Source organism: Macrobrachium rosenbergii, chromosome 12 (genome assembly GCF_040412425.1).
Source record: "Macrobrachium rosenbergii isolate ZJJX-2024 chromosome 12, ASM4041242v1, whole genome shotgun sequence".
NCBI lineage: Eukaryota > Metazoa > Arthropoda > Malacostraca > Decapoda > Palaemonidae > Macrobrachium > Macrobrachium rosenbergii.
In genome coordinates, this window is record NC_089752.1 from 49,963,886 (window position 1) to 49,988,001 (window position 24,116).

The 24,116-nt window shown below is 44.7% G+C and overlaps 1 protein-coding gene across 17 annotated transcripts in view; it reads right to left on the reverse strand.

Annotated features, from left to right (window-relative positions):
* Window positions 1-24,116, reverse strand: part of LOC136843652 (zinc finger and BTB domain-containing protein 18.2-like) — a 122,374-nt gene that overhangs the window by 20,319 nt on the left and 77,939 nt on the right. For 9 of the 17 annotated variants that reach the window (XR_010854631.1, XR_010854638.1, XR_010854637.1 and 6 more), the window contains 4 exons: window positions 23,106-23,471; window positions 20,592-20,722; window positions 20,175-20,375; window positions 11,953-12,092 (listed from right to left, as the gene is read on the reverse strand). Coding sequence is in view for 8 of the 17 variants with exons in the window: in XM_067112198.1 (XP_066968299.1) it covers window positions 20,185-20,375; window positions 20,592-20,722; window positions 23,106-23,471 (688 nt within the window). In the remaining 9 variants the exon portion in view is untranslated. The remainder of the gene's footprint in view (window positions 1-11,952; window positions 12,093-20,174; window positions 20,376-20,591; window positions 20,723-23,105; window positions 23,472-24,116) is intronic. The other 8 variants (XM_067112198.1, XM_067112196.1, XM_067112201.1 and 5 more) reach the window with 1 other exon arrangement.

Below are 24,116 nucleotides of genomic sequence, written 5' to 3' on the forward strand. Positions count from 1 at the left end.
ACCAGCAGTCACGGGAGTCTATAGTCTCATTCAAGCGCAGTCTGTGTTGGAATTTTAGTTTGCACAGAAGGTTGTGAAGTACGCTTATGTTTCTCGAAAGCAGACTACTTGATGAACCCAGAGGTTTTATATACACCTGTTTGTTTTATCTCGCGCCAAAACTCCGCCATGTGACTTTTTTTGGCCGGAAGGTTGTGGCACGCTATGCCTTCTCTCCGAGCAGGCTGCTTTGATGAATCCGTGAGGTTTTATTTACACCGGTCGTTTTATCTCCGCCAAAACGCCGCCTCATATGGCTTATTATTAGTTGTTTGGCACCGCAGGTTGGCGTTATGCGCTATACTCTATCCGAGCAGGCTACCTGATGAACACGTGAAGTTTCATATACACCTGCGTTTTACCTCCGCCAAACTCCGCCTCATGTGGCAATTGTCGCTCTTTGGTGTTTGGGCTCTCTCCGGCGAAGGTGAATCGGTAGGGTTTCATATACACCTATCGATTTTCGCCAAACTCCGTCTCGGCGATTCTCGGCCGATCGGTAGGTTTCATTTATTAACCTATCGGTTTTCCTTCGCCAAACTCCGTCTCATATGACTTATTAATAGTTTATCTCCGTGTATGGGGTCCTAATTTTCTTCCTGAGGCGCAAGTCGTAACTCTTCGCTTCACACCCTCTAGTCCGGGTCAGCAGCTTCGGGCAGAAATGCAAGTCGGGAAATTCCTGTGTCCTTTCGGTGGACATTTGTAATGTCTTTCTCAAACGCCGCCTTATCAATGTCAGTTGTTCCTCCGGGTTGCCCTTTGTTTACCTGAGTCCAAGAGTTGGTCTCAGTCCTAAGGAAAATAAATAACTGTTTACGGAGAGTTTTCTGGAAGACGCGCCTTTTCAGTCTCATTTCAAACCTCAGAACACTGCCCCGGGAGCTTGTTGCAGGGGGAATAAGTGAGGCAACCTTTTTTTTAGGGATCTTTTCCTTTAGGGGTCCCTCATCCCTTCGACGTTCCTGGTCTACCGTCCCTGAGGTGAAATCAGTCAAGAAAGATTTAAACCAAGAAGACCCACTCCGGGGGTTCTCGAGGACGCCTGATCTCTAGTCCTGGGTGCCATTCCACGCAGTTAGCCCCTGCCTTTCTGAAAGGGACACGGCCCAAGCAAAGCAAGGTGGTTACCCCTTCCTTGTTGAAAACTCTTTTACGGGTCTCCTTATAAGGAGCTCGACGGAGGGTCATTGGACAACCTATCAAACTCTAAACTATCTACCCATGGTCCGTGCTCTCTTTCCTTTCCCAGAGCTTAAAATCCCAAAGAGATTAATTCTCAAGACTCATCATCAATGGATCACCTGTAAAGTTCTGCTCTGTTCTGAATTTTATCGTCCGACACCCTCCACCTCTTTTCCCCTTCGGTCTGGGGAACCTTTGAAGCCTAACCCTTTATGCTTCCCTAGCATGAAGGCACCCTCCTATCGGGTGCACACGGAGGTTGGTGGAATTGCATCTTCCTTCCGGCCTGCATCCCCTTATCCGGTTTTACCAGACTGGCAGAAGGAGAGCATGGCACTCATCTGGCAAGATCCATAAGTGAGCCTCATCTTCCTAGGGGCTGGGCACATCGCCTCCCTTAAGAATTTCTAACGGAGTGGCAGGCTGAGAATTCCAGTTCACGCTTACAGCTATAAGCTCTATGTGGTTTCTTTGAGAGCCCCTGTTTTCTTACCCCTTGTGCTCCGAACAGCCCCTCTTATCAACAGGTTTGTTTTGAAAATAAATCGCTGAGGCATTCGGGAGACAGATATCACAGATATCGCTCACAATGAATCTTCTAACTCGACTACGCTTTATACTTTATTCAGTGTACAGCCCCTAAGCTCCGAGTCAATTCGGAAGCTGAAACAGGTGGAAGACAGGCTTGCTGTGTCCTGGAACTTTAACTTTAGCAGAAACAACGCTGTGGTATATAACAGTTTCCAGTCCTGCAAAATTCAGGTTTTCTGCATCCCGCTTTATTTCATCAGGCTGGACAGTTGAAAACACATTTTCGCCAGCTACGCCCGCTTGAGGAAAGCTTACTGAATGTTACCTCAGAGAATTAATCTTTCCCCAGGTGGGCGTTGTTACGGTCTGTCCGGGGCTACTTATGTTAATCAGAGCCAGCTCGTGGTGTCTCTGATCTGGTCTTGCCGACCTATCCTAAGTCCGCAAAAGTTCCATGTACTTCAAGAGCCCTGCTTCAGGCGGTGGCAGGCTCTTCAGGTCTCGCCCCTAGACAGCCATCAGCCTCTCACCTCCCAGCTTCCACCTCGATGTGTGCGTGGTTCAGCCAACACATCAGCCCTTTGTGACTCCTCTGTGTCTCTGCCTCCCCGTGCCTCCGCTAGAGTTTTTTTGCTTCATAATAAAACCCAAGGAAGGAATTTCACTAGACATTTACCAGAGGCACTGAACTCGGGGTTATCATAGAAGCAGGAAGCATCCTGCTCCTCTCCGAGAAATTGGGAAGGCACGCTCTAGATGGAGGCAACCGCCTCCCTCCCCAGTATTTCAGGGTGGGAGGCTGTACCATTTTCGGGGCCACTGAATCTTCAGTCCTTGGCCCAGAGAGTATAGTTATTTCATGCTCGTGGAGTGGAGCTGACTGTTTCAGTCCTCTCCGTCTTTTGTGAATGGCCTGTCAGGCTTTTCAGTCTGCCAAGGAAGTTCCCTTCCCACTGAAAATTTTTCTCCGAAGCGTGTCCCGCTATTTTCTCATTCACGCGGCAAGTCTCGGTTACATAGTCTTGTAGGTGGCTCGGGATATTCGCGGAGCCGTGAACTACCTCTATAGACCTTTCTGACGCTTCCTTTCACATCTTAGTTGCATAGCGCTCTATCCCTTCTTGGGATTCAGACTGGAAGTTGTATTTACTCCCTTCAGGTTCATGCCTCCTCTTGCAGCCCCCAGAATCTTTGCCAGTTTGAACAATACCGTAGTTCAACAGCCCGTATTGGAGGTATGCTAGCTGCATATCTAGTTGCCTGTTTGGGCACCCAGCGCCGGAATTGCCTGAGGGCGCGGTCATTATAATCGGTTTCTGAGTCTTTGGGCTTCAGTAACCAGGAAGGGAATCCCACCTGATTCAGGAGGTAACCTTCCAGTAGTTGTGAATCCAGTGGAAGTGGAAAGAGATAGCAAGGGCAACTAAACATTTCATCAACACAAGCATACGCCGTGCCCAAGAAAAGGTCCTGGGTTTTCCAGTTTGCTTCAGTGACGGTTCTCCTTCTGAAGTCAAAGCTGAGTTTATGAAGGGGTATGGTGAGAGTCAGGGACGTGTCTCCTGATTCCTCCTGTTTGAATATCTGTCAAGAGCTATCGGTCCAGTTCCTCTCCAGCTTTCCCCTCCGGCCTCAGTATTCCACAATCGTCACCCTCTCTGGGCGGGTGGGGGGTGGATATTTTTTGCCCAATGAAGTACATGGAACTTAGTCGGCGTGCCCGCAGTTCCACATCAATGCTTTGGAGGGCTGTGTGCAGTCTTCCTGTCCTTTGGGAAACTTCTTCCTCCCAAGAGGATTTATTTAGGCTGGTTCTGGAACAAAACAGCGATAGTGCACTCATGCCAACAAGTGGTTTGGACTTGAGTTGCCGTTCAGGTTATGGTTCATTCTTCCATAACCAACAGTCACAAGTGCCTCTGTCTACCACCCTTCTCGTAGGGGTCAAAAAGGTCACTGCATTTTCCTATCCAGGGCCTCCCCTGGTGTCGGAATAGTCCTTAGACGGAGCGTCATTCAGGTAGTCTTGTGACCTTTTCCTGGGCCTGGAAGTAGGTCTGTTTGCAACCCAACCAGCCACAAAACTATCAAGCTGTCCGTCTGGTATAAACTCAGCCCTGGCCAGCCTCTCCCTCAAACCTCTGATGTCCTGGCTTTGTGGTCTTTGTGAATCTTGCAGTTTAGGAGGAAACTGATATTGGTCCTGTTATTACTGTTTCCTCTGGAAATCAGTTAAAGGATCCCTACTTACTGCAGTATGGTTCTGCAGTTAAGTAATTCAGCACTCTTCACATAGTTTTTGAAGCTACAGTACTGATGCAGCCGCATTGGCCCCGAGGAAAGTGTTTTGTTGGAACCAGACTCACAGGGCCAAGGTCTTAACGTCTAAGAACAGTACCCTGGTCTTTGAGTAATGTATCGGAGTTAGCTTTTGCAACCAACAATCATCTTGTTCTTACCTTTCCTTGTTGGGGAAGTCCCAAAATTTTTAATCAGCTTAGCTTCTAGTGTTAGTTTTTCCTGTACTGTCTGCCTGTCTAGCGTGGAACCAACCATTTTGTTTCCTCATCAGGGTAGTAGTGTTGGGAATTCTCACCCTAACTTTCTATCTGCAGTTGAAGGTCCTCATTTTCAGTGGTCACCTTGGAAAGTACTCCTTTCACAAGGTCTGTTTCTGTGCCCAGTTTTCTCCTTACAGGTTTTTTTAGACAGGACCTACTTAATTTTGTCAGGTCCTCTTTATTTGAAAAGGGGGTTTACTGTCATTGTGTCTGCTATTAGGCAGCAAGTGTTTTCTTAATACAAACCTATTCAGGTTCCAATTCCTAATTCATGATCTTAAGCGGTGACCACTTACATTATTTTCATTACATGAACTTCGAGGACCTTACTAATGTTCAGGGTGGAATTCTCCCTAGTTTTCAACGTTTCTATTTAAAGTCTTTAATAGCATAAGAATGATATTTATTTCTCTGTTATTATTTCACCGACTGACACGGGTCCCCGATCCAGAAAAAGGATTTTGACAAAGGAAAATCTATTTCTGGGGGGGCCCGGTCACCAATGACCCACTGTTTTCATTCTCTCCCTCCCATGGTAAACTTCATTCTAGTGGGGTGGGTGCTAACATGGAATGCGACTAGTGTTGCCTTGTGTACAGTCCATGGCGAGTGGTGCGTGGGCTTGTATCGGCACCTCTAAAAATTATTAGGGACATGTTTGACATTGGGAATCTTTACAGGGCATGGTCGAGTGATTGTGACAATCTCACCCTTTACCATATGACTCCATTTCTTCAGCTTCCCTGGGGGTAGTAAGAAAACATTTTAGAACTTTTTTCTTACACCATGTCTCTGGTATCTAGCAACGGACATTACCTAGAAATAAGTTCTTGAATGGATTATTTCACCCGGGTGACCACGGGCCTCCTTAGAAATAGATTTTTGATAGTCAAAATGCTTTTTTTGTCCCACCTCATGCCACCTCAATCTGACACTCCATGGGGCAAAGGCAAACTGGAATGTTTACATCCAGGCGGGTCGGGACCCACGCCTATTGTGGTAGTTAACCACCTTGTGATGGGGTTTGAAAGTGGACGGCCGTTTCCAGCTCTGCTGTAAGTAATTTTCAATGTAAAGGACCTCAAGTTTGTATAGTCAAAAGAACCTGAAAAATAGAAGTTTACTTTACAAAAATGACATTTTTATACAACGGGCTTTAAAAGCTATAGTTTTAACTCTCAAACAGCAGCTTATGAATTGAACAGTTAGCATCGTTTTTGTTTTGGTGCAGGTATTCAACTTTTTCTCCGGAAGAATAGGTACAAACAGCAAAAAGAGCAAGATAAGTGCTTATGCTCCAAGTCCATTAAGGGGAGGAGGGAAAGTTTGTTCATGTACCTTTGGTAAGTATAATAAAACCTTATTTGATTATAAAATGTCATTTTATATATGACACAGCCTACCTAGTAATTGTAAAGCATTGATTGCTACCATTGACAGGAGGTGGGAAGATTGTTTTTAAATCCTAACTAAATGTTTTAACTAAAAAAACATTAAAGAAATTACTATAGAAAATTTTCAGAAAAGATGTCTACATTAATGGTAATGCTTGTTGTAAATACCTGGGGACTTGAGCAAGAGCAGGAGATACTGACTATTGGTCGTTGCTCATGGCCTCAGCTTAGATAGGGACAATGAGTGGTAGTGTCAGGATTGGCAAAATAAATCAGTCAACAAGGAGCTGCATATAATATAAATTTCTTCCTTTTATACAAAGCTTGTGCACTTAATTGAGCTAAATAATCCCAGGGCTAGCTTAGGCATTACTAACTTTTTATATCAAATTATATGATAACCATAAAAACATCCATTTTTGGACCCATCCATTAGAACATGATTGGAGGACTAGATGAAATAGTGATTAGGACTAGATCCCAAAAACTGGCAACAACCTAATCAAGGCTAGGCTAACAAGTTTTTAAATAGTGGAGGATACACTTAAGTCATGAATTAAATAATGCCACATTAGGCAGTAGCCTGCATTAGAATGGACCCAGTTACTGTAGTCCTTGAACAAGGCTACATTAGTGAGTTACTGTTTTTATATAGTAGACCAAACCTGCAATAACTGGATATAAACAACAACCTGGGTTAGACAAAAAAGTAGACTAACTGAAGTTTCATATTAGTAAGTTTCTGTTTTTATATAGCCTTTGGCTGTACATTTAAAGTGATCTATATAATCTGGATTAGACAATACCTGAACTAAGTTAACAAAAACAAATAAGCCTAGGATTATATATAAACAGTATCCTAGGCTCAATAAAATAACCTAGTTTTTATAACTTGATAGCCTACCTTAAGGCTACATAAAGTGGTCTGCACCTTCTCTCAGTGATAAAACCTAGAACAGACAGTCCTAGTTCTAAAAGATTAAGTGGAACCCCTTTTCGAAAATAATGAGGCCAGTCGCGGTTATCAGCGGGGTTCTGTTCTGACAGTGTGACGATAACTTAAAATTACAATAACCATCAGCCTTGCGACAAAGCATAGTAGTGCTGATCCAGGGTTGTCGTACACCGATAACCGGGGACGGCCACCACCCTACACTAAGGACTGGCGCCACCCGAGACCAGGGATCCCGATAACTGGAGATTGAAATCTGGTTCATCGTTGTTGCTGAAAGGCAGGCCGGACGATAAATGGGGACTGGCTATATTATCCCAAGGCAGTGATGCTGAAACATCAGATAATAATTTCCTGGTGTCATAAAGAGAAAACCAGATTATGAAATGTTTTATTTTCTGTAAGTTTATATTTAAGTTTTAAATAAGCCTTGATTAGGTTAAGCATGAATCTGAAATCCTCTATTCTTAGACTCGAAGGCCTAGAGAAGATCTAGGCACAAAGCTAAAAAAACAGTAGCTGGGTTGCAGAGTAGTTCATAGATGAGATGTCTGAATGGTTCTTTATTCCATGGAATAAAAAATTTCAGTTATCCTGGTAGTGCTGTAAGAAGACTAACAGTGTACAGTATAAATAGCATTTTACGCCATTTTCTTGAAAAACCTTAAACTCTTAAAGTTCCTGACAGTTTCAAATGATTCAATTAAATGATGATATCTGTTGAACCTGTGTCAAGATCTTTCCTCTGTATGGAAACCACAGATCGGACAGAAGTTCCCAGAAGGTCTTAAAACAATTTATACTATTTAGAGTTCTAATGAGCAACTTGCTTTATTGATGTGATCCTCAGTTCCAAGTGTTTGATAATGTCTGCTCAGTTCACCTTTTGCCTGTGGTACAAACCACCACTTCCATGGTGTGACCAGTCCTTGTAAAAACTATAAGCCTCTGTTTGGTCACCAGATATGTCTGGAGGTCCAGTTTTAGAGAGCAGCTACTTTAAACTGTCTCAATGGATCCTAGGGTTGGTAGGGGTGAGGAAGGAGAGATCCCCCACCATTTCCATTGAGAAACTCTGGCACCTAGATATTTTAGCGACCCATTCTCTGGGTAGAAATCCTGTTTGCAAAACCAGTAACATAAGTCCATAATACCTTAAGGTTGTTCTGAACTACAGCAGGTGTGAGAATCTGTATTGTTGTTGACATTCAAACTAAAGAATACAGTGACAGCCACTGAAATGGCCCTGCTTTGGTTTTGAATATACAGAGATTCAAATTTTAGCTAGAATGGGACACAATCACTGAGATTCTATTCCCCATGCAAAATGTTGAAGAGCCAGGTGAATCTCTTTCAATGCCTACACAGATTTATGCAGTTTCCTCTTTGAAGGACCATTCCCTGACACTTCCAATCGTCCTAGTGTTGCTCCCCAAACTCAGTCATGATTGTCTGAGATTAATGGAGTTCTGGGTTCGGATGACATAGGGACTTCAAAGGATAAGTGGGAACCTTCCTTCAATCGTGAGCCACAGTATCTGAAGATCTTTTATTTCAGAATGGCAATGGGGGGAAATACAAAGCATGATTCCAAGGAAAGGAAAATCTTCTTGTTCCAACTGACCTTCAGAAAAAGTACTACATCCTGTAACTCAAAAGTGAGCATGTATCCCAAATGCTGCCCAAACATCTCTAATGGAGAATTCCAGACAGGCAACATCCAGGTCAGTTCTGAGCAGATCTGAAGACTCAAAAATGATGGGCTTCTTTGGGTGAATGATAGACATTTCTTCTGAATTTGGAAAACCTAAAAAAGACAATGGCAGTTAAAACCATCTGCCACAGTCATCCCAGTTGAGGAAATTCCACCAGGACTTTTCCTGCACTAACTCCCTTTTGAAAGGAAAAAGCTCCCTAGAGAGGGTCCTCTGTGCCCTTCTTTGGGATGATGAGAAGACTCTCAGTCAGGACAGATATAGACAGAAATTTATGCCCATTAGCCTGGTGAAGACTTGAGGAGTGGATCTCTACCACCTTGCAGGAAGTTGCACAGCCCAGAAGATTCCAGGAAATATTTTTGTGTTGAGAGCGTAGTCTCAGGAGAACCCGATGGAAGCACTGTATTGTGATTGAGAGTAAGTGTGTAAATGTCTATCAAGACCATTCACTTTCTCAAAGTGCTCCAAGTCACTGCATTGTTACATCTCTAGCATCCTGAGGGACCTGCTTTTGAAGAGTCCAGTATTTGTGGCTCAACTCCAATGAGGATGCCTTGCCTCCAAGTGCACAGGTGTTTGTTCTGGGAAAAGGGGTGATTCAGGAAAAAAAGATGAGACAAGTCTTTTACCTCTTCTAAAGCTCTCACTTTGATAAAAAATCACTTTTAAGGGAGTCACCCCAAAAGTTTTCCCTCAAAACCACGTGGGTGGTCAGAAGGGACATTGATCTTTCTCAAAGGACTCCAGAAGCAAAGGAGTCCTTTTTCCAAGGTCCAGAAAACCATCTTATAGTCTTAAAGGAAAAGCAACACCTGAATGTCTAGAAAGGACTTCTTGCTGATACCAAGCAACTGACCTGGGATGTCTATCAAAGGAGGAGGCAACCAAGCTAACACCTGTTGTCTATCAAAGAGGAACCAAGGGTACCAGGAGAGAAGATGGCTGGGGATTAAAATGACAAACAGACAATGAAGTTTTTCCCTCTGGGGGACTCATTGTTATATGTGAGTGACTGCACATTGCAAGGAGAAGGCCTTTTGACAGAGCTACCAAACAAACCAATGTCATGCTTAGGAAAAAAGCCACTTGTAGAACTACATCCTAAAAAAAGTTCAAGAGCAGATTTCTTGGATGGTGTCAAACCTTTATTTGGAATAAAGAATGACTTGAAATCTTTTCTTGACCTCAGAAAAATGTTTTTTCTCTTTGCCCATGTTGGGATCAAAATTGAGAGACAGGACTCTGAACCAGTCACCTGTCATCTTTGCAAAAGCTCCTTGAAGGAAGGAAACAAGCTGACTATGAATATCAAAAACAGGTTTGCATAACTACCTATTTTTGGTAGTCGCTGAGTCCTCAATCCCTGACACTTACTTCCTGACAAAAGGCATGGTATTTTGGGAGTCTAGTGGTATTGAGGACTGACGTAACAGAGGCTCCTTGGTCTTAACGCTTGGCGGTTGCCAAGCAGAAAATATTTCCAATAATTCTCTTTCTGAAGGCTGTTCTTTTGACGTTGGAAAAACTGGGTTCAAGAACAATGAAAGTAAATTTATCAAATCCATTACATATTCATCACGTGTTATAATGTTAATCATTATGGCACACATACCCAGGGTGTTGTCAAACATTGGTGAATGGGATAGTTTTGAAGAGTCTTGGGGTGCTGATGTACTTGACCAGACTTCTCATGACTCAGCGACAGCCACCTGCAAAAATAGGGATGTCTCATGGAGTCTCAAACCTGTATCCCAATGCTGGAGAGCTGGGAGCCAACGGGGTGTCTGGAGCTACAGCAAAACTGAAACATGCAGGAATTTGGCTTTAAAGGCCATGAGTGGATCCAATGGGAAGTGAAGATAAAGTGTAATTATGAGCCAATTGGTTTTTAGGAGCTGTGGTGCTGGAGCCAATGATCTCCCAGAGCCTAAAGTGTAGAGACATGTGAGCCAATGGGAGCTCTCTGTAAATCGCCTCAATAGCTGCAAGGGCTCTTGGTTATAAAATACAGCTTGTGAGATTCCCGCTTTAATCACCACGTTATCATCAACATGCCTCTTCAAAGGTCTAGAAGACTCCAAATCGTTGGACCGTGTCCATTTCAAGCGTTTGGTTGAGGGCCTGGCAATTGAAGCAACAGGTTCAGTGGTTGTGGTAGCCACTACAGCACTTAGTTTGTAAAACCCCAATGACCTCCCTTAGAATTACGGTTTGCCTCCCTCCCAGGTGCAGGGAGTCTGACCAGTGACCGCCCTAGGTTTAGGAGATCTTGTAAAGACTCCTTTCCAGTGGCTGTCTGTCGATGCCTGAGACCAGCAATCAGGCTCGACTGAGAGAAGCAACCACTCGTGGCAAACCCCACTGACCTCCGTTAGACTCTCGGTTTGCCCTAGTTCCCAGGTGCAGGAGTTGGGCAGGGACCTCCGCCTAGGAGCATGTCTTGATAGCCACGTTTGTCCACAACACTTAACCTGGGTGAGGGGCACTAGCACTTATCAACGACATCTGCAATGTGATCCTATCTGAGCAACAGTACTTACTAAAACAAAAATTTTATCCATCCAAGCTTCCAAGTCTGGCAAAGCACTTGGTTCAAAGGGAAGGGAGCCAGAAAAATGGAACTGTAGGGAGAGCGCGAGAAGTAGGAATTAAACGAGAAGTCAAAGGTAGTAAAAAACTGGTCAGCCATCCAGGGTAGTCGACACAGAAGCAGCCTCATCTCAAGCAGCCACTTTCCTAAGCCTAGCTTCTCTAATTTATCCAAATGATTGGGCAACATTTTCCATTTATGTTACAGCCCAAGCTTTGCATTTCTTGCAAGTCCTGTCAAAGGAATATACCTGTCCACAGTGAAAACAAACAGAATGTTCATAGATGTGGTATTTAAATAAAGTCAACTTTTTAGAATTACAGCCTTTTGTTTCTTACCGGTTACTGGTCACACTCATTTTGACACAATAGTCCAAAAAAATTGAAAAAGGCTATATTTTTTTGTAAAAAATAGCTCAGAAGGCTACAAATGAAAGAATACTTCATCAAATCCTTATAGACAATCAAACTCTTCATTAACAAAACAAAGCTGCTGAATGACTGAATGTTGGGTCATCAACGGCAGAAACTGAACTGAGCTCTTTAGCTAAAATGTTGTAACTATTCTTGACGAAAGTGGGTTTGACAGGTGTACCAGCACTAAAATGAAAGAGCGCAATGAAACAATTTTCAGGAGAGCTGCCGTTTAAAGTAGAAACTATAGCTATGTCATTACTCAGTGTCATATATAAAATTGTGATTTTTACGACAATAATTGTAGAGGTCACTTCTACAGCACTTTTAATGAGTAAAGACTGCTAATTTCTGTGGTGGTGTACCATTCTATTGTGAAAATAGAAGTACTGTTTGGTAAGAGAACTGATTTGTTTTCCTAGGTGATAAGGCAGGAAATCCTACAACTGGTGAAGATTTAATGCAGAAAAAATATACCCTAACTTTACCATAGTCAGGTTAATGTAATTGACAATGAAAAGCATCCTTAGTATACTGTAATGTACGAAAACTTAGTAAATACTCCATACCTAGAAAAAGCTGCAGGTCTAATGGGCTGCAGAACGAACATAGAGCAGAACTGCTTTGACGAACATCAGCCCACTACCATGGGTGAGCAAATTGAATTTAACAAGCCAATCAACATGTGCCAAATTGTCCAGCATTTGATCTAAAAAATTTGCAAAATTAATGAATGAAAATATCACAATTCCTAAAAGTAAACTGTATTTTTCCTAACTATACAAACCCGAGGTCCTTTACATTAGGAATTACTTTCAGCGTAGGCTGGAAACAGCCGTTAAACTTTCGAACAAGGTGATTAGGCAGTTAACTACTGTGCAGGTGGCAGGAGTACCGCCGGCCCGGATGTAAACATTCCAGTTTGCCTTTCGGTCCAGGTATCAGATTGAGGGGTGGCATGAGGTGAGCATAAAGTGTAAAGGACCTAAGGTTTGTATAGTTAGGAAAAATACAATTTACTTATAAAAACCGTGATTTGTTCCGACACAATATACAAACCTCGGTCCTTTACATTGAGCATTTCACTGGTTGGAGGAGGAATCTGAAAAAGTCTCCTCTGAACTGACTGGAGTTCACCACCTTGTCTTCCCTTCCTGGTTGACAGAGCGAGGAAGGAAAACTCACCTCTGACAAAAGATCGGGTTGTAAAACGCAGGATCAATTGTCAGATTTCTGGAACCCTTTGCATGAAAAGAGAAACGTCAGTTCATGCAAAGTAGGCTAGAAGAAACTTGGAGTCGGATGACATTAAGGCAATCACAAGCATTGGGTTTGTTTATAGTCAGGGTCTCTTTCCCCCCACTGGCAAGGGGAAGGAGTGGGGTTGCTTCTATAACCTGAGCGGAAAATAGAACGGAGCTCCTGTTGGATGCTTGCTGCATCGCCCGCCAGATCCCAGCATGGCAGCACGTCCGCTCCTGCCTGTGGAAAGAGAGCCAGGATGGGAGAAAGAAGAGAGGCCAGTCACTCCACACTCATTCTCCCAATCCACAACCATACATCTTACAAGCGAGATGCAACCTGTCCCTGTTAGAGGAGCTGGATAAGCTACACAACTTGTTGAGCAGCCACCACAGGACCCAAGGAAAAAAGTGTCCAGGACTTATGAGCAACATCCCGGAGGTAGAAGGGGGTGAAGATGGTCTGTTGGGACCACATACCTGCCTTCAGCACCTGCAGAACTGACATGTTCTTCCGGAATGCGAGGGATGGACCAATGCTGCAGACTTCGTGAGCTCTCAGACGAAGTGTACCGGTATTGTCTTCTCCTGCAGCAGAATATGCTCTCCATATCATCTCACGAAGCCATAAAGAGATGATGTCCTTGGACACTTCTTTCTTGGTCGAGCCATTACTAACGAAGAGTCGTCAACACTCAGGCCAGAGCCGAGTCTCTTTCAGATAGCGCCCACAGCACTCTAACAGGACACAGTAGCATCTCATCTGGTTCATTAACTACAAAGTCCTCTAGGAGGGATCGTGAAGGACTGAACCATGCGGCAGGGAGGGAAAGGATTCTGAGTCTTCGCCATAAAAATCCAGGATGAAATCGAGCGTAACTGATCCCCATCCCCTCAAGTGTTTAACATCAGCGAAAGTCCATGCAGTTCGCCAACTCTCTTCGCGATGCCACAGCCAGCAGGAAGACGATCTGAGGTCAGATCCCTGTCTGATGACTCTCATGAAGGCTCCGTACAGTGCAATGAGTCAGGCTCCTTAGAACAGAGTCACATCACGCAGGGGCCTGAGATCCCTGGGTGGGCAAGACCTTTGAAGCTTCTCATCAGTAGGGAAATCTCGAGAAGGAGGAAGAGATGTCTGCTACTTTTCAGCTGCAAGACTAGGCGGTGTGCATACGGTAGCCTTTCACAGCTGAAATGGAGAGAAGCTTCTCTTGGCGAAAGAGACGGGGAAGTCCATGATCACTGAACAGAAGCTCCGACCGGAGAGATACCCCGTCGACAACACCAACCACAGAAGACGGACCACTTTCCCTGGTATACCGCTGCGGAGGATCGTCTGAGGCATCAGGCCATCTTCATGCTGAGCAACGCAAAAAGCCTCTTGCTCACAGGAGATGGTGAATAACCTCCAGTTGTGAAGACACAGGGACTGCACTGCCTGGTGGCACTGCTCTACGTAGGGTTGACACAGCAGGTTGGGCCAAGGGAGGATCTCTCTCGGCGCCTCGTAGAGGAGAGCTAGCGGTCAGGATACCAAATTGCCTGCGGCCATTTAGGTGCCACCAGAATCATTCTGAGATTTGGAGTGATCACCACTTGGTTGATCACTCGGCGAATCAGACAGAACAGAGGAAAGGCATAAACGTCGAGGTTGTCCCCACATGGGTGCTGGGCAGCGTCCTCTGCAGCGGCTGATGGGTCCGGCACAACCAAGCAGAAGACCTGGAGTTTTCTGTTGTGCAGGGTGGCGAACAGGTCGATGACTGGAGGCCCCCACAGGTCGAATAGCCTTTCCGTCACTTCCGAGTGAAGGGACCATTCAGTCCCTATTACCTGATTCTGGTAGCTGAGCTTGTCTGCTGTGACATTACTCTTGCCTGGAATGTACCTGGCTGACAGCTCCACCAAGTGAGCCATGGCCCACTTGTGCACCTGCATTGTTGATGTATGCCACTACCATGGTATTGTCGCTCATCAGTACCACGGAGTGTCCCATCACTCGATCACGGAACTCTTGGAGAGCCAGGAAGGCTGCCTTGAGTTCCAGGATGTTGATGTGAAGGTGCTTGTCGTCTCGGTGCCACACATCCCTCGGTCGATGCGTCTGAGAACAGTAGCATGTCTGGAGGGGGAGTATGCACGGATACTCCTATCAAGAGGTTCCTGTCGTCCATCCACCAGTGAAGGTCCTCTCTCACCTCCTTGGAAAGAGGGATGAGAAAGGACTGAGGGTTTCGGGACTGGGACCAATATTCCTTTAGCCTCCATTGTAGAGACCCCAGGTGAAGACACCCATGAGGTACCAGCTTCTCCAGTGATGACAGGTGACCGATGACGACTTGCCATTGCCGGGCTGGCTGCTCCTGTCACGGCTTTCTCTACGAGAAAGACACGGCTGTAAAAGCCTGGAGATTGGTCCAACACGACTTCCACAGCACCCTTGCTCAGCATGGCTTGCACTTCTTGCTGTAGTGCGGAGTCCTTCGGAGTTCCTCGGATGTAAGTGTGGAGATGGACCGGAGAGTAGGTGAGGGGAGGTCAAGACTCGAAGGGTAGTAGATATCCCTCCCAAAGGACATCCACTATCCAGGTCTCGGCTCCGTGTCGCTGCCATGTTGCCCAATGGCTCGACAGGCACCCCCTCACCTTCGGCAGCATTTTGGGGGGAATGCCGCCCCTAGCGTTTCCCCTTCTTCTTCTTCTTCTTCCCCTTGCCCCCTTTTCTGGATTGGAAAGCAGGCTGAAAGGGGCAGGAAGACCCGCTCTTTCTAGAGGAAGAAGAAGGATGGGTGTTTCCACGGGACCCCTTCGAAGACTGGGGCTTCGTAGGGGCTGAGGAAGTGCCAGCCTGACCCAAGGGCCTGGCCGCAGTGGAACATGAAGACCCGGGGGTCTTGGCCACTGCCTGGTGGACAAGCCGGTCGCTGTCATTGGCCCGGCACTTATCCACCTTAGTGTCCAACAACTCTCTAGGGAAGAGAGAGGCGAACCCAGCAACGGTCCATTCCACAGGGTCATTGCTGACTCAGGCCCCACAGACCAGGAGAAGTGAGAGAGAACAGCGTCCCTTCACTTTAGGACCAGGTTAGCCCACAGGTTTGCCGTCTGGTGGGCGAGGTAGGAGATGGCCCTACCTCCAGACTGGCATAGTCTCCCGAAGGTGGAGTCCTCCCTGGGTACGATAGCGCCCGAGGAAGCAGCCACCTTGGATACTGTGAAGGACCACAGATCCAGCCAGGAGACTGCCTGGAAGGCCGCTATGGCGGTGGCTTCCAGGGTTGCGGCTTCTTGCTGAGAGAGGGAGATGCTTTCTGCAGTAAGTTGCTGCAACATAAGACCCGGATCCAGGCGAATCAGGTCCGGCTGCAATGCCCTCTCTGACAGAGCGTAGAAGCACTTCTGGCGAGGCAAGGTAAGGGGAAGAAGCTTGTCCGAGCGGTTCGATCTGAGCAAATTGTCTTGCCCAGACACAAGACCATTCACTTGATGGAGGACCCCCTCGGCAAGTGTGGACCACAGCAGCCCAACCAAAGCCTTGGGTTCCTTCATGGGTCCCCATTAGGATTCGAGGCACGACGGACGATCCATAGACGAGAGGCCGTGGTCCCTTCCCCGAGGTCGTTGTGCTGACGAACCTGCACAATAATCTCAGCAAACATTCTCTGTATCTCGGGGGTGTCCACATCCTGGGGGAGAGGACTCCCGAGTCCTTCCAGGCTGCGGTCCTCTTGATCTACTCTCCCTGCAGGAGGGAGAACCTCGGCAGACCCCTATGATCCTTCCTGCACTACGCAGGCGTAAGACCTGGTCGAACCAAGGACTGAGCCAGGCACGTACGCCCCCGAGGTAGAACTCTGGGGAGACAACTCGCCAGAGTGCCTCCTGTCCGACTCACACTCCCTGGAAGGAGTCCAGGAGGTAGAGGGGACTAGGCGAGGAGGATTGGGCGCTCCCACTGGTCTTGCTGGCAGAGCCAACAGGGGCAGCGGGCCGGGAGCAATCACCAACCCGCGGTGGTGACAGCAGCCTGGGTTGAGGAGAGCTCTTTCGCCTGGGAGAAGCAGTCTCCCGAGGAGAGTGGAGCGGCTCGCTTGAGTCGAGCTGCGCGCTCGCCTCCCCCAAGCCAGGCTGGCCATGCGAATTTGGCCGGGGAGTGGGAAGAGTGAGGCGCGCGGCTGGTTGGCGCGAACTCGCGCCTGTCCCCAGACGCGCCCAGTCTTCTTCAACGCCATAATCTCGGGAAGACTGAGCAGGGGACTCTTCTCTGCTTCTCCAGGTGTCCGGACTGGCGATCTGGGTACACCTTCCGGGAACCTGGGCTTGGCACCTGCAGAAGTACCAGCAGGAAAAGCCAGGACACCTGTGCGGACTCTTTATCTTTGCGGCCACGCCCGAGTCTGTACAGAGAGAGGTTTCTCCCGGTAGCAGACTGGGGTACCAGGTCCCTCCTTGAAACCTGGGTACTCGAGCTATCCTCGCGGTTTAAAGTGTCCAACGTAGACCCGCTGGCCTTAGAAGTAGGTTTCTTCGGCGCAGCAGGGGGAGTGCGGACCATGGTCTGCATGCCCTTGGCCCCCGATGCAACTGACCTGGGGGCCAGAGCAGCGGTTCCCTGACCTGTGGATCAGGAAGAGCCAGTGAGAGATCCCACTGCCTTCCCTGTGGAAGGAAGCTGTCCCTTAGAGGTCTCAGTGCGAGACCTCTTGTGGGGGGAGAGGCAGGCCTTCTTCTTCTTTGGCTGGGTAGCCTAAGTAGGAGAAAAGGAAGAAGAGGCAGCAGACGAAGACGAAGGCAACGACAACGAAGATGATGACACCTTCCGCGATCTCTTCTTTGACTTCTTCTTTGCCATCTTCCTCAGGATCAAGGTCAGGTCCCCAAACCATGCAGGAGCAGCCAGGGGGGCACAGCAGCAGGCACAACCTGGGCAGCATAGACAGTGCTTGGGCCAGCAGTTGCCGGGGCAGAAACATTAGTGTGGCAGCCAGGAATGTCCAGTTGAGGAGCCAGGGTTGAAGGCATGGGTGGCGTGTGAGCAGCCAGGCCGGGCTGAGCCAGGGTCGAAGGCATGGGTGGTGCGTTAGCAGCCAGGCCAGGCCAAGGGACTGGGAAGCGAGGAGCCGGGACCATTGCCATGAATGAGCCAGGGGTCAGCAACTGGAGCAGGTATAGGTGGGGGTATGGTACTGACGACGGTCACCATATACAGTAGAACCTGGTTCCCCACGCTAATTGCCCTAGAAGAAGTGTCAGAGAGATCTGATTTTGTCGAATTCTGAGTTAATTTCTCCATAAGAAATAACTGAAAATGGATTTATCCATTCCTGACCACCAGTCATTACCCCAACCTTTGCCTTTTATACAAAACTTTACACAAATCACAATTAAATAGGTTCAGAGTTGAATAACTTACTGTGATTTGTGAAGCACTTTTTACATTTTAAATGCATACTGTATCAAAAAGCTGGCCTATGACCAACGGCCAGATACTAGGTTATTAGGCCAGCTAAGTAGCCTTATAGGCACTACCAGAATGTACTGTAACAGGTACACATGAAAACTGTTGTTAATAATGATAACATTGAAAAACAAGCCATATCATGAAATTAATAATACAGTATTTATAAAATAAATTATTGCAGCACTCTTGTTATCATAATTAAGAAATTTGTTGAAATTACGTGAATTGCAAAGTGGCCAGATAGTAACAAACCAGAAGGCCTGGTGGTGTATCGTGGTACCAATTTACATAAACGAATAGTACCACTTCCATACACCACCAGGCGGCGCTCTGGTTTGTTTATATCTGCCACAGGCCGCCGGAAATTCACGTGAATTTTTGGAAATTTTTCTGACTTTATGATAACAGAGATACAGTAATTCGGTTTATAAATACTGTATTATTAATTCTTATGTGATAATATGGCTTGTTTTTCAACAGCAGCAGGCAGCATGTGGCTTTAAATGCTTTTAAACAAGCATGTGGGAAGAACGCCACCAACAATACAGTAACCAGTTGCGTGCAGCCGCCCTAAACTTTTTCTACAAGCATCATATGATTCATTGGGTCGATTCCGGTTTGTTGTTTGAATCCACACAAACTTTACTCAACATTGTTGGTTGAACTGATTATTGAAGTTCTAGTACAGTCGAGGACCGGGGTTCTACTGTATGAAGGGCCAGGTCAAGATAGCGGGGCCAGAAACCCAGAGGGCAGCAGTACAGGATGGTGAGTGGCAGGGGCAGCCAAGACCTGGGTGTCAAGATGTGAAGCCACCATCACAGGTAGCTTCCAAACGCTGACATGGTGACAGTCGTGGTGGTGGGAAGCAGTAGCCGAGTGGTTTGTCACTGGAGTGCCAGACAAGCGGGACACCAGGCCCTCCAGTGACGGAACGCCAGGTACACCCAGGTGTAGCCAAGCAGAAGATAATTCCGATACCTGGTCCATGAAAGGCGCTTCCACCCCAAACCTGAGGATACAGTCGGGTCAAAATGGGTAGCCTCCACTCGCTCTGGGGGAAAAAATTTGCCCCCAGAGCGAGGGGAAGCACCCGAGAGGATGTCCTGAGCAACAGCTCCCCCGCGCCCTTCCACACCCGATGAAACGAATGAAGAAGGGGAGGGAGAGTCCTCACCTGAGGGAGAGGGAGCAAGCAGGGGAAGTTTGCTGGGAGGGAGGAACGATCCCGACGGGTTAGCCACCACTGGAGTCGTCGGGGGCATGTTACCCTCGGATGATTCCTTGGCGGGCTTCCGACGGTAGCATCTCCTCCCTTCGAACCCTTTTCATTGCTCGGGAGACCAGGCACAACACTCACTACAAGGAGCGTCGCGCGAACACACACGTCCCCTGCAGGTTGGGCAGAGGGTGTGTGGGTCCATGTCAACGCTAGATCGAAAAGTATTACATCTTTTGTCTCCCACCCCAGGACACACACACTGGGGATAGGAGGGCTTAGAAGGCTTATCAACATTCATGATCAAGCAAAAGTTAAGGAAAAATCCCCCCAGGAAATTTGAAGGGCAGTCAGGCAGAGAGCGAAGAACAACGTCCGAATTCTACAACGGCCGAAAGCAAATTGGAATGTTTACATCTGGCCAGGCAGTACTCCCGCCTTCCGGACGGTAGTTAACTGCCTAACCACCTTGTTCGAAAATTCAACAGCCGTTTCCAGCCTACGCTGAAAGTAATTCCTAATGTAAAGGACTGAGGGTTTGTATAATGTGTCGGAACAAATTAATAATCTTTGCATTAAAAAACGTTTTATAAAGTTGCCAGTTAAGTGGAGGGAAAAAATTTGTCAAGGCACATCAAAACAACTTTCTATTGAAAGAAATTTTTGATGCCTACATTAAGCAGAAATTTGTTCTGTGACTAACTCCTCAAGAACATAAAAAGAATTTCACTGTGACTAGCTCTAACTCACAAACTTAAATTCTTATACTAACCTATATTGCATCTCTATAATTCTTTTGGAGTGGAATTTTATAACTTTACTAACTCTGAAATTCATAAAAGTTTTTGACTATTTAGTGAATGAAACCAAGATTTACCTGATACTCCCAATGTTATTCACTCCTTTGCAGAGTTGTTCTATTAAGTTGCTTGCAAACAAAAACCGTTGGAAATCTTTTGCTAGGTCTGCGGCTTCACCTTCAACAATATTAGTGAATGTACTAAGAGTAGTTTTTCTTTGTGAAGGTGTTCTGAGCTTCACCGGCAAGGCATCATGAGTGCGAGGGAACTGCAATCACAATATGGTTTATATGAAAGAAATGCAGAACTAATTCTACTGTAATACTTATTTCATATTATTTCTTACCTTACCCAAAATTATGAAAAGAAAAATTCCAGTACAATTCAATATGAATTTACAAATAAATGTTGTTTATGTAATACGCAGCCTCAAAAACATTTAGAATATAAAGTAAGCTCTCACTTCAAAGTAAATTTGACTTACCCTCAAATAAGTCTTCATAGCATTATTTGAGAAGTGTTCAGGTGGTCCTTGTCGCCTTAGGAGCTCTGCCTCAGTGACAGAATATCGCTTTTTACGCCCTGTTACACCAAATATGCCAAGTACCCGAAATACTATAAAAAAAAAAAAAAATTGCTGAAAATGTCACAATGAAGATACTTTTCATTATAAAAACACTGAAAACAGCCTGAAATCCTCATTTTTCACTTGTCATACCTACATAAAATGTAGGTACAGGTACCACATTACTAAAAGCAATAAAACAAAAAATTGTACTACAGTCCAGTACAGTATCTAAAATACCATTATCTCTAATAAGCATAAAAAACATCCAACTCATACCAGTGCAGTGTCTTAAATAGGTACAGGCCTAGACCTAATAGAATTCTGGCAAAACAAGACAATGGAGAAAACATCTAGACCCATGGAGGTAAAAGCTGATATAAAAACATGATGATGATACAAACGACATTGTTTTAACAATGACTGAAAACTCAAATAAAAATTACCCAAGCTAACTTTGTATTAACATTAGAATCTGAGTTTCTCTCTCCATTAGGACCTCCAGCTTTCCTGGGTTGTATGATGCTTCAGCTCAAGCCACTCTTTTTAACAAGTCAATCAGAGGGGCTGTGAGTTAGGTGGGCCAAGTGAAACTATGTTTTCATAGCAATCCCCTATTACTCTCTTTTCCAAAACTTGCACTATGTAGACATTTGCACATTTCTCATTCATCATCTTTGGTGTGCAATCCCATTAGTCTTATAAGGCTAGTCAATATTATCTTCAAAGAAGACTGATTTAATAAAAATACTGTATTTATAATGATTTATCTTGTTTTCATGCTGTTAAGTGAATAAGAGGTAATGGTGCTCAGAAATGAGAGAGAGAGAGAGAGAGAGAGAGAGAGAGAGAGAAATTTTTATAATTACTTAGTCAAGTTAGCAAGCTCGGTACTATATGCATGTTATTAACTGGATGTTTTCTGGTACTTTGGTAAAGGTGTTCCCTTTAGTAAACTGTCATTACTAATGAAAAGTAAATCAGTAAATATAATGACAGTGTTCTTATTTCATATGTCTATGACATGTTAGCTTTGCAAGCAACTGCACTTGGTGCGTCTTGTCTATCAGCCTAAGTACTGTAGTATGAATAGTGTCCATATTTTAGTATTGAATTTAATTTTCTCTAGTACAGACTTTAGTATGTTCATAATTTTCTTTCCATTTGCAATCATCTTATCAATTTTCAATAGCTGAATTGCCCCACAGGGGATAGTGCCATCAGTGCACCTCACGCAGTGCACTTCAGGCATTACTTAAGGTTCTTTGCAGTGTCCCTTTGGCCTCTGGCTGCAACCCTTTCATTTCCTTTTACTGTACTTCCATTGATACTATCCTTCTTCCATCTTACTTACCACCCTCTCCTAACAATTGTTTCATTAAGCAACTACAAGGTCTTACTCCTGTTAAACTTTTAAAACCTTTTTTACTCTCAGCTTACCTTTCAGCTTGTCCTTTGGCCTAAATTTTATATTCTAATTCAAATTCAAAATTCAAAACAAATAAACAATACTCAAATGTGTATATGAGCAAGAAAACAATTTAATGAGAATGTGTTAATAATGACTGACGCCACTTATTCATATTAACATTACTAATAATAAACTTTGCTAAGTCCAGACATAATTACTGTACTAATAACACTGGAGGACTAAAATGCAGTACACTGGCTAAACAAAGACAGTGTTTTCTCAGAAATCAAATATCAATTTTACTAATTATACATTTTCTTTACAAAGTATTATTCATATGGAGGAGCACAGACATCACTGCAGGAAGCAATGATCATGTAAGAAAGGCAATGAATTTCATTTAAAAATCAATAATTTTCCTAACCATGAGTGAAAAACACAGAAAAGATAAAATTAGCATATTTAAATGAATGGGGATGGTGGAATAAATTATAAGATATATATACAAGTTTAGGAATCACAGGTTTGTTGTCAACAAGACAACACACATAGGATCCCTGGAGGTGCATGCGTGTTACTGTTAACCCGCCAGAAAGTGTAAATAGTTTGCTTTGCAACACTAGCACACAACACTCAACTCCTCAAAGACTGTGCAATGGTTATCATTTAGAGTGCTCTCATCCAAGAACATTCCCCTCCATGCGAGTCATCCGTACAAGTCCTCACCATTAAGCATACAAATGGCAATTAATGTCTAATCTGATAGCAGTATGAATAACTTTCACACTGCTATCAGTGTTCGGGGGGATAATGTGAATAGGATAAGTGCATATAAGGGAAGAATTACTAACAAGCAAGACAAAATCTGCCTCTTAATGAGTTAAGATGTGACAATATGACTGTGGCCTTAGCGATTATATAAAAAACAAAATACAACACAGGAGTGCTAAGTTTTCTATCACTTACCATGCCAAGTTAAGAATGAATATATTTATAGTACTACGGACAGACAAACTGCATACCTGTGGCATTTGAGTCATCCTGAGGCTCCTTCTTAATAGCAATGTTGTTATAAAAGTCCTTCTCCTTGGAATCTGAACTTGACGCACCAGCAGTACGCTTCTGTTTTTTAACTGTGACGGTTGTAATATCAAAATGTTTTTGCCAATTGCTAGTTGAAATCGAAGGTTCTTTTTTTTCACGTGGGGTTATGCTTCTGGGAGCTTCATCTTCAGCCAGTTCCTCACCTATCCTCAACTCAATTGACTCTTCTTCAGGTTCTAATTTGATCTTTTTTACAAGAGTTCCCTCAGGAGTGGTAGCTATCTGTATTCTCCTTTTCATCTTCTTTTTCTTCCTCTGATCACCATCTTTTTGTTTTGAACTGCCTAAAATATAAAAATTTTACAAATGTCATTTTATTATTCATGCTGATCATTTACTTGAAAATGGAGTTTCATAACATCTCCCTGTTACATATTACAATGCTGAGGGAATCCAACCACTCCCTGCATCATCAAATGTCACTCCTAAGCTTTAGCAAGCTGCAAACCGGCTCCAACTGGTAGCCTTGTAAGATGGGCTCTCCCAGTAAAAAACACTTTATATTATTTAACAAAAGCTGCACTTTTTAAGTCATAAAGAGACAATACTTCTGTACATGTCCTTTTCAAAATTGTTGTATTATGTATCTAACCCAATAACGTATCTAATTTTTATATTTATTAAATAAAATAATTGAAGAAACAAATCTCTGTTAAAGCATAAAAATACCTTGCCATAAAATCAGTGGAGAACATTTAAAGCACACTTCCTTCCTTCCACTTTCAGTATACACAAAAACATTTTAGGTCCCTCCCTTTACTAATTATTGAAAAAATTAATACTTGGTGTCTTGTAATATGTCACACACATTTTCACATTGATCCCCAATCAATGTTCCAAACAAATAGTAGGCATTTTTACATTGGCATAAAATTTATTACAAAATGATGATAGAAGGCCCCTGTTGGCTGGTCAAACTTTTAGTTTAC